This window comes from Glycine max, chromosome 7, assembly GCF_000004515.6.
Source record: "Glycine max cultivar Williams 82 chromosome 7, Glycine_max_v4.0, whole genome shotgun sequence".
Taxonomy (NCBI): Eukaryota; Viridiplantae; Streptophyta; class Magnoliopsida; order Fabales; family Fabaceae; genus Glycine; species Glycine max.
In genome coordinates, this window is record NC_038243.2 from 38,537,329 (window position 1) to 38,548,613 (window position 11,285).

Genomic DNA, 11,285 nt, shown 5'->3' on the forward strand with positions numbered 1-11,285 from the left:
TCGTATTCTCCTTTTTATTGCCAACTTGACCCAGATCCCTCGCCTATTTCCTCTCCACCAGAACCCTTAAGCCCCAAATTTGAACTCAAACCAACCCCTACCTTTCCCACATCAGCCTTAATGCCCTCTCCAGCCTAACGACGCTCGAGACATTTCAGATTCATGGCTCAATCAACCATGCTCGTTTAACGATGTTGACTGATAGCGGGAGTACTCATAAATTCATACAACCCAGAGTGGTTCGATTCTTGAACCTCCCCACTCAAGAGACATCTCCTTTGCGCGTTATGGTTGGCAACGGCTTTGTGTTCGACTACCGCTAGTTTTTCCCCGCCACCATCCTGTATCTTCAAGGTCACACATTCACGGTGGCCCTCCACGTGCTTCCTATAAGCGGACCTGATGTCATTTTAGGTGTAGAGTGGCTAAAGATCTTGGGCCCAATTATTACTCACTACACCATTTTCACTATGCAGTTCACCCATCTGGGACTTCCAGTGGAACTTCAAGTGGACGTTGCATGTGGGCCCATTTACATTTCAACTCAATAGGTTTCCCTTCAAAACCACTCTACTTCAGCCCTATTACATTTGTCTGTAATATTGATACCCAAATTCGAACCACCTTTAGAACCCATTCACCCAATACCCACCATCCAATCTATCCTCAACAAATTTGCTTCCATCTTCAACCACCCTACCCAATTACCACCACCCTGACAAATAGACCACCGTATTGCCCTCCATCCTTCAGCCTCCCCAGTGAACGTTCGACCGTATGGTTATCCTTATTTTCAGAAAGTCAAAATCAAGAAAAGAGTATCAGAGCTTCTCAATTCAGGCCTCATTCGTCCCAATTGTAGTATGTTCTCTTCTCTGGTGTTGCTTATTAAGAAAAAGGACGACAGGTGGTGAATGTGCGTTGACAATCGTGCACTTAATTCAATCACGATTAAAGATTGTTTTCCAATGTTGACAATCGATGAATTCTTAGATGATCTCAGCTACGCCTCGTGCTTTTCCAAACTTGATCTTCAGTAAGGATTTCACCAAATTTTAATAGTGGCCGACAATATCGAGAAAACCACATTCTGCACCCACCAAGGTCATAATGAGTATTGCGTAATGCCATTTGGTCTCTGTAATGCCCCATCGACCTTCCAGGGAACAATGAACTCCCTTCTCCAACCATTCTTGCGCAAATTCACTGCGATGTTCTTCGACGACATTCTTATGTATAGCGATACCTTGCCGTCCCACCTCGAACACTTGGAAATGGTTTTTGACACCTTATTGTAAGGGCAATTTTATCTCAAGCGCTCCAAGTGCTTGTTTTCTCAGAGGAAAATGGAGTACTTAGGCCACATTATTTTTGGTAATGGTGTAGAACCTGAATAGTCCAAAATCACTACAATGCTAGAATGGCCTATACCCAACACTTAAAGGGAATTACAAGGTTTTCAGGGCCTTATCGGCTTCTATCGTAAATTCATCAGAGGTTATGCATCCATTGCCTCTCATCTCACTTCACTTTTGTGGAAGGATAAGTTCGCTTGGACACCGAAATCACAAAAGAGCTTTGATTGTCTTAAGGATACAATGACCAAAGCTCCGGTCCTGACCATCCCAGACTTCTCTTTATCCTTTATTTTGGAAACAGACGCCTCCAACAGTGCCATGGGGGTCGTTCTAATGCAATAAGATCATCCCATAGCTTTCTTTAGCAAACAGCTCAGCCCCCATCTACAACAAGCTTCCACTTATGTGCGTGAATTGCATGCTATGACTACAACCATTCGGAAATAGCGACATTATTTACTTGGCCATCCATTCACCATCATCACAAATCACCAGAGTTTAAAAGACTTGATGTCTTAGGTGATTCAGACCCCAGAGCAACAATACTACCTCTCGATATTGCTTGGCTACGAGTACAAGATTCAGTATCGGTCTGGATCTTCTAATGTCGTCATAGATGCGTTATCTCAAATTGAGATGCCCCGAGATATCCAAATGTTCCTCCTATCCATACCGAATTTCGTATTCATGGACCAACTCCATCAGGCTCTTTCCGACAACCCTGTCTTCCAAGAGAAGTTACAGTCAACAATGGCTAACCTTTCTTCCTACCCGGACTTCAAGATGCACAATGGGTTGATTATGTATAAAGGTAGCATATGGTTGGATTCTGCTAATCCTTTTATCCAAGCTCTATTAATGGAATTCCATAATGCCCCATTGGAGGTCACCTGGGCGTTACCAAAACTCTCCACCGACTTCAGTCCAATTTCATTTGGGATCATATGAGGCGTGATTTTAAACTTTTTGTGAGACAGTGTCACACCTGTCAACAAATCAAACACATTTCCTAGCGTCCCGCCGGACTTCTGCAACCTCTCCCCATTCCGTCCGAGGTTTGGGAAGATCTGTCTTTGGATTTTATCACACACCTTCCAAGTTCACAAGGGTTCACGGTTATCTTAGTGGTGGTCGATCATTTTTCGAAAGGTGTCCACCTGGGAGCTCTCCCACCCAAATTCACGACTTTCAAAGTGGCTACACTATTCTTAGAGATAGTTTGCAAAATGTTGGATCAAGTGGCCTCGGAATAATTAAGAAGAGAGATTGAATTAATTATGAAAGTGTCTTGACTAATTAAAAAATTTATCCTTCTTAATATTACTATATTCAATTAGGTTTTACTACTGAGTTATGAGAAAGTAAAGAACAGAAATAATAACTTAGACAAAAGTAAAGTGGAAATAAAAAGTACACAGCAGAAAAGTAAAGAGTGTAGGGAAGAAGAAAACAAACACAAGTTTTTATACTGGTTCGGCAACAACTCGTGCCTACATCTAGTCCCCAAGCAACCACCGGTTCTTGAGATTTCCAATAACCTTGTAAAATCCTTTACATGCAAAGATCCACAGGGAATGTACCCTCCCTTGTTCTCTTTGAACAACCATGTGGATGTACCCTCCACTTGAACTGATCCACAAGAGATGTACCATCTCTTGTTCTCAGTATTACAACCCAAGTAGATGTACCCTCTACTTGTACCATAAAGGATGTACCCTCCAATGTGTTAAGACAAAGAATTCTTAGGCGGTTAGTCCCTTGAATCTTTGTAAGGGAAAACAAAAGATATCTTAGGCGGTTAGTCCTTTGAAATCTTTTGTTTAAAGGGAAAAGAAAGAATCAAAAGAATTCTCAGGCGGTTAGTCCTTTGAAATCTTTTGGCAAGAGGAAGAGGGAATGAAGAAAAAGAATAGCACAATTTTTTGACCAATGAACTTTTCTTGAATAAAGAAAGTATTAAACAAAAACTCTTAGAAGAATGCTTTGGATGAATGAAAGAAATTTGAAAGTTCTCTCTTTAAAATTCGTGCCATGGCCACATATTTATAGCCATTTGATGGCTCTTGAAAAAACAAGTTAAAAGTTGTGACTCTTGGCAATTTCTTCAAAACTAGTCACTTTTTAAAAGTTGTGACTCTTTTGAAAACTAGTCACTTAAAGGTTACGACTTTTGAAAAAATCTTCAGAAACAAGTCACTTTAAGAATTGTGACTTTTGGTAATTTATTTTTCAAAATAAGTCACTGGTAATCGATTACCATCATAGTGTAATTGAGTACACATCAATAGATGTGACTCTTCATGTTTAAATTTGAAAATCAAAATGTTTAGAAACACTGGTAATCGATTACAAGTATTGTGTAATCGATTACACAAGTTTGAAATGATTTGAAAATGTTTTATTACAAGTTGTGACTCTTGAAATTTGAAATCTAACGTTTTAAAACATTGGTAATCGATTACATGCTTATGGTAATCGATTACAGCTTTGTAAATCAGTTTGAGAAGAATGTTGGCTACTGGTAATCGATTACTGCCTTATGGTAATCAATTACCAAAGAGTAAAACTCTTTGGTAAAGATTTTTCTTTTTGAAAAATTCTCTTGATCAAAATTGTGCTATTCAATATTTTGAAAAAATCTTATTATACTTATCTTAATGATTCTTGAAGTTCTTGCATATCTTGAGTCTTCTCTTGAAACTTCACTTGAATCTTGATTCTTGATTGAACGACTCTTTGATTCTTGAAACTTGTTTGACTCTTGATTCTTGACTTGAGTCTTTGGCATCATCAATATAAACTTGGAAAGCTTTGCTTCCACACAAAATTCATGGTATTCCACGAAGCTTAGTCTCAGACCGCGACCCCATATTCATTGGTGCTTTTTGGAATGAATTATTCAAGATTTTCGGCACCTCTTTGCGGATGAGCACCGCATATCACCCTCAGATAGACGGGTAAATAGAGGTGATGAACCAAGTGATTGAACAACACCTTTGTTCTTTTGTTCATCCACGACCCACTTATTGGCACAAGTTCTTGGCCTTTGCGGAGTGGTCCTGTAACACTTTGTTCCATTCCAACACAAGAAAGACACAATATGAAGCCACCTATGGCAAACCCCCTCCCTCTATACCTCACTATATCGTGGGGTCATCCACGAATGAGGTTGTTGATTCCCTGCTCGCCACAAGAGAGGTCATTCATGAATTGCTTAAGTGTCGCCTCCTCACAGCCCATGAGAAAATGAAGAAACACTCAGATATCAAGCGCAAGGACGAAGAATTTGGTATTGGACATTGGGTCTATGTTAAACTCCGCCCTTATCGCCAAATATCGGTTACTAGTGTCACACATAATAACAAGCTCGCCAAGTGCTTCTACAACCCTTCTGAAATTGTTGAACGAATCGGGAAAGTAGCTTATTGTCTCCGGTTGCAACTCAAAGATCCACCCTGTGTTTCACTGTTCGATGCTCTTCCCACACCATGACCCACTTGTTCGTGATTCAAACCCTTTGCCTCCTTATGCTATCGATAACCACCCGGTGTTGGAATCATTGTCTATCTTATCTTCCAAAATGGGTGAGACCTCAAATCCCCCGACCCGCTTGGTATTAGTTCAATGATGTGGTCTATCCCCCGAGGAAACTACGTGGGAGGAATGAGACAAGCTGCATCAACTTTACCACCTTGAGGACAAGGTGATTTTCTCATAGGAAGGTATTTTTAGCATAAGAAATGAGGACAACAACAACAAAAATGAAGGTAGCAATAAAAAATGAGACCCAGTGAGAGAGGCCCAAAAGGAACATTAGAAGACCTATTTATCCGTGTGACTATGGATAAGTAGAATAGCACTAAGAATAAAGAAAGAGTGAGCAGTAATAGAATCCGTTAGAAATAATTTTGGAAACCAGTATTTGGGATTTTTAGATGGAGATTATAACACATTTAACCTCTATACAAACCAGTAAAAGTATGTTGATCTCCGTTAAAGTTTGAGAAAAGGTGACATGATATTTTAAATGATGTGACTCTTTATGATTGTGGGACAGAAAAATGAGAGAGAATTTAAATTTTAATCACTTATTATATGATATTTTTTTCTTTATTTAGTTTGAATTAAAAAAAAATATTTTATATTTCATCATCATATTATATATCACATTATTAAATACTATGAAAAGTCTCCCCCTTTTTCCTCCTTCCATGCCTAAAATGACGTAGATTCAACACCTTTCCATCCACTATTGATTTTAAACTGTTAAGACAAGTATTTTTTTCTTCTTTAAAACTGTAATTAAAATGAAACAGAAGCAGTAGCTAGTGCAATTTAAAGTACTATGTAGTAATAAAGTTAATTGTTTGACGGTTAAAACAATGGTGAGTAACGCTAACACTGGCAAAGGCAAGATGATTCAGACGTATGGATTGGTGTATGCTTCAGGAAGGAGTTAAACCGTTCATTATGGTCTTGTCTTCCCCCAACAACCGTTTCCTTCTCTTTTATTCATGACACACCACACTCTCTCTCACATCTTCCATCTCCTCCATCTTTCTCACACTTTTCTCCCACATCACAATCACATCATTACGTTGCATTAATACAATGGACCAAACAACCGCCGCTGCCAACGAGGTTGTCCGCGAGTTCCCCGGCCTCCTCCGCGTCTACAAAGACGGCCGCGTCGAGCGCCTCCTCGGCACCGAAACCACCCCTCCCGGCACCGACCCCGGCACCGCCGTCCAATCCAAAGACGTCACCATCAACGCCGAAACCGGTGCCGGCGTCCGCCTCTACCTCCCTCCCACCGCCGCCGCCCAAAAACTCCCCCTTTTGATCTACATCCACGGCGGCGCCTTCTGCGTCTGCACCCCCTACAACCCCGCCTACCACCACCACCTCAACGCCCTCTCCGCCGCCGCCAACGTCGTCGTCGCCTCCGTCCACTACCGCCTCGCCCCAGAGCACCCCCTCCCCGCCGCATACGACGACGCCTGGGAGGTCCTCCAGTGGGTCGCCGCCTCCGACCCGGAGCCCTGGCTCAACTGCCACGCCGATCTAAGCACCGTCTTCCTCGCCGGCGACAGCGCTGGAGCCAACATCGCCCACAACACCGCCATGCGAGGCACCACACAAGGCTTCGGAAATTTAACCCTCAAAGGCATGGTCTTGCTTCACCCATACTTCGGGAACGATAAAAAAGACGAGCTTCTGGAGTATCTATACCCTACCTACGGAGGGTTCGAAGACTTTAAGATACATTCTCAGCAGGATCCGAAACTGTCGGAACTGGGATGTCCGAGGATGCTGATCTTCGTGTCGGAGAAGGATTTTCTGCGTGACAGAGGGTGCAGTTATTACGAGGCGCTGAGGAAGAGTGGGTGGATGGGGAAGGCGGAGATGGTGGAGTTCGAGGGCGAGGACCACGTGTTTCATTTGCTCGACCCCACTAAGGATAAATCTGTGGACCTCGTTAAGCAGTTCGTCGCTTTCATCAAGCAAATCCCCGCGCACTGTTGATTAATCCATTTAATTTTATTATAGTTAGATTGAGAAGCCATAATATATGATCAACGTTGTTGTTGTTGTTATGCTTTCGTTATTACTTCGGTTTTGTGAGTACTTTGTACTATCTAGCTTTGGAAGGATATGGAGTTACGTGAATTTGTGTAGGAACTATAGGAGTGATTTTGTCTGTGACTCTCTGTGTTCTTCTTCATCTGATCTGATACACTAAGTCAGACTTTTGTTTCCAAATTTCAATCATCTTGTTCTGTGTTCTCGTCAGAATTCAAGTGCATAGAGAAATGGGCAAATGGCGTCGCTCAATCTGTCCAGGTTCTGTTTGTCGTTTCATATTGAATAATTGCTTCTGTCAGTTCTGTGTTTCAAAATTTCAAATTCTTATATATTTTTAAAAAACTCTCTGTTAGTATTATTTGTTTTATTGTAGTATTTTTTTATATAAAATACTTCACTGTAGAACTGGTATTGCACCCGTGTAAAGTGTAATGGTCTTCGTGTTTTGTTTTACGCATATTCCATTCATATACAGAAAATCAATCAATGACGTATTATTGGTATGAAAATATTGGGTCTTCCAGAAGATTTTTGACATATTAGTATATTTTATTGTTGTTTTAAAATGAATATAACTCCATCAATAACATGCGTGTATAACCATCATTCTAGCACATTTTTCCACTAAAACTAGCATTCTATTGGTTACAATCACTCGCTATTGACTTCCTATGGCTGTTAGTTCTATGCTCAAATGTTCCCAACACTACATTAGGCTCCAAGTATAAGGAACTTGTGTTACTTCCATCCCTAAAATTTCTGAATATAAGACTTTAATTAATTACATCTTTTAAAAAAATGGTTCATTTTACAAAGTTGAAGAAGGTTAGAGAATAGAGGTTCAAAAATTTGTGGCAAATTCTCTGTTTATTGTGACGATTTTTAACTACAACCAAATCTTGTTTTGGATTAAAAAAATGATACATTATAATTTTATGAAAAAAATAGAAAAAAAATTTGCAAGAAAGAAATTTGAACATTACGGATTTTACTTGGTCATAAATTTTTTAAGCCAAATTACCAATCCTATCATGGTTCAAATTAAATTTAAACTTTTATGGGCCAATCCATTAGATCCCGTCACCTGTATTGGGTCAGTCCACATTGAGTCGAATAGCTCATTTTGTTACCTGGGTTTTTCTTTGTGTGCCCAATAAATTGCTGGTACACCAGCATAACAGGCACAATTTCAATTTTGTTTTTCCCTAAAATTGATATGGATTTTGAATCTGTAAGTTTAATACGGATTGGTGTCTCATACGGATTAAATATGGATTGTCAATCCGTATTGGACCTAGATATTGCTAGTCCGTATAGGATTTACATATTCGTAATCTGTATCAATTTTACAGAAGGAAAAAATTGAAGTTGCGCATGTTGTGATGGGTGTACCAGCAATTTGCTGGGTGCACAAAGAAAAACCCTTGTTACCTATATAGACGGGCGTGATACTCTTCAAAGGGCTTCGATTGCATAGGGTAAAGTGTTTTGAATTGTGTTTGTTAAGGGATGAAGGTGACCCATAAACATAAAGAAGTAGGAGCAATCTTCCTTTGGGCCCATATGAATTAAAAACAATTTTTTGTCGGGAATTGCTAAGGACACCCAACGTTTTGTTAATACACCCAATAGAAGATGTACAACTCCAATTTTATCCTTTCGTAAGCCTGATATAGATCGCCAATCCATATGGGCTTACGGATTGCCAATCCGTATTGGACCTATGGATTGCCAATTTGTAGGCCTAATACAGATTGACAATCCATATCAAACTTATGAAAGGGTAAAATTGGAATTACACATCTTCTGCTGAGTGTACCAGCAAAACTCTGAGTGTCCCTAGCAATTCCCATCTTTGTCATTTCAAGTTTTCTATAAAGAATGCAACCCATTGTTTTTCCATTTTTTCTCTTTCTTTAGTGGTATCTGATTATTTGAAAAAACCAAATACTGATAATCTCTAGGAAAACCAAAAAAATATGTTTTTTTTTATCCTAATTCTAATTCAAAATGAAAAATTACCTAAACACTTCATAAATTTTTACGAGTATTTTTTTCAGAGAAAAGTTATTTGTTTTGGTAAATCACACGGCTTCCATGAGACATGCGAATATTACACTATTTTCTCCTCTTATGTTAAAATATACTATTTAGTCTGCTTAACTTTCTTTAACACCAAGTAAATTACTCTTTTTTCTTAAGAAATGCAAGTATTACATTGTTCCTCATGTTAAAATATAAAATTGACTTTATTTAATTTGATAACACTAAAAAATATTCTTTAAAAAATTCTAGAATATATTTTTTATTAATGTTTATAAAAAATATATATATTTTGAATTTTTAAGGACTAAATTTTATTTAATACATTAATAACATTGATGTAGTGTGTGTATATATTGCTTCTCTACATATACATTATTTAACTAAATAACTTTATACTTGTAATAATTCTATTTTACCTAATACGTGGCTACTAAGAAAATCCCGAACATCTTCCCATGGGGGACAATGTGTAGTCAGAGCAGATCCAGTAACGTATTAAAGGGAATTAAATTTTTTTTGTTTGATGGTATAAATGTCTAACTTTTAATATGTAATAATTTTTTTAAAAAATATTTACTATTTTTATAGAATTTCAAGACGTGATGGAGGTCGTGAAGAATGGCGTAGCAGCGGAACCAGCAGAACACGCTACTGAGGTGGTGACTGGTGAGGAATGCATACAAGGATAGCAAGAAGAAGGATGCGAAGGCAATATTCTTCCTGCATCAGAGTGTAGATGATGTGAATTTCAATCTGATCTCGAAGGCGACTTCAGCGAAGCAGGCTTGGGATAAACTTGAGAAATGTTATGCTGGTGGAGATCGAATCAAGAAGGTGAAACTTCAAGTGTTGCTGCGACAGTTTGACTTGATGACGATGGAAGAGAATGAGAAGATTGCTGACTTCTTTGCACGAGTATAGGTAGTCACCAATCAGATGGCTACACAAGGTGAGATTCTAACTGATGGAAAAATTTGTGAGAAAATTACTCATCTCTGTTGGAAAAATATGATTATATAGTATGTGCAATTAAGGAATCCAAGGAATTAAGTGAAATGGTTTAGAAGAATTGCAAAGTTCACTAGAAGCTAGAGAGCTTAGATTGCTAGAGAGAAATAAGCAAAAAATTGTTGAACAAGAATTCTGGTGACAGTAACAGAGAAGAAGTGGTTTAGAGAAGATGTGTAGAAATGAAAGAACATTCTAGATCAGAATTGCGTAGAGAGGCAGGGGCAAAGGCTACTATCGAAGTGGTAGCAATGGTAGAGGAAGAGGTGGTAGAAAAAGGTTTGATAAACAGAACATCCAATGTTATAATTGTGATAGATGGGGACACTTTGCATATGAGTGTTATGCGAAGAAAGATTCCCAAGGTGATGAGGCAAATCTTGCCAAAGGTGATGATGAGGAAAATGAGCTCGTGGTATCTTGACACAGGATGTTCTACACATATGTCTGGTCATAAAGAATGGCTTGTTAACTTTGATTCAAGCAAGAAAAATAGAATCAAGTTTGCTGATGGTAGAGCCATGCTAGCAGAAGGAGTTGGAAATGTGATGATCAAGATGCCGAATGGTACACAATATTGCTTATCAGGTGTATTTTATGTACCTAGACTGGAGAGCAATTTGCTCAGTCTAGGACAATTAGTGGAGAAAGGCCATAAGGTGATTATGGAAGATAAAAAACTTAAACTGTTTGATTTAGGTGACAAAAATAGTTTGATATTTGATGTTTCTATGTCTAGAAATAGGACATTTAGAGCCAATCTTGAAGCACTTTGCCATAAATGCCTAGTTGCAGTAGTGAGTGAAGATGATTGGGTGTGGCATCACAGATATGGTCACTTGAATTTTAGAGACTTGCATGACTTGAATACTCACAACATGGTTAGGGGATGCCATTGATAAATGTACCAAAAGAATTATGTAAAAATTGTGTTGAGTCTAAAAAGCACAGAGAGCCTTTTAAGAAATTTGTTGAAACTAAGGCAAGAGAAAAGCTTGAAGTGATATACTTTGATGTGTGTGGCCCAATGCAGTGTGAATCTCTTGGTGAGAGTAGATACTTTGTATCATTCCTAGATGATTTCACTAGGAAGATGTGGGTGTATATCTTGAAGAGAAAGAGTGAAGTGCTAGGAGTATTCAAGAAGTTCAAGAGAATGGTTGAGAGACAAACTGGTTTCTTGATAAAAACTATAGTCACTGATGGAGGAGGAGAGTATACTAGCAATGAATTTGATGAATTCTGTGAACTAGAAGGTATTGTGCATGATGTGACACCTCCCTACAC

At 38.8% G+C, this 11,285-nt stretch overlaps 2 protein-coding genes across 2 annotated transcripts; both read left to right on the plus strand.

Moving 5' to 3' along the window:
• Positions 1-4,328: 4,328 nt before the first annotated feature.
• Positions 4,329-4,850, plus strand: LOC102660417 (uncharacterized). The gene has a single exon (XM_006584347.1). The coding sequence runs from the start codon at positions 4,329-4,331 to the stop codon at positions 4,848-4,850; it is 522 nt and encodes a 173-aa protein (XP_006584410.1).
• A 712-nt stretch (positions 4,851-5,562) lies between these two features.
• Positions 5,563-7,296, plus strand: LOC100799964 (probable carboxylesterase 12). Its single transcript, XM_003528455.5, has one exon. It carries the CDS (start codon positions 5,970-5,972, stop codon positions 6,882-6,884), a length of 915 nt encoding a protein of 304 aa, XP_003528503.2. The 5' UTR covers positions 5,563-5,969; the 3' UTR covers positions 6,885-7,296.
• The last annotated feature ends 3,989 nt before the right edge of the window (positions 7,297-11,285 follow it).

Excerpts from the sequence above, each read along its gene's own strand:
- LOC102660417 (XM_006584347.1), top strand. The coding sequence starts at position 4,329 with ATGAACCAAGTGATTGAACAACACCTTTGTTCTTTTGTTCATCCACGA.
- LOC100799964 (XM_003528455.5), top strand. The coding sequence starts at position 5,970 with ATGGACCAAACAACCGCCGCTGCCAACGAGGTTGTCCGCGAGTTCCCC.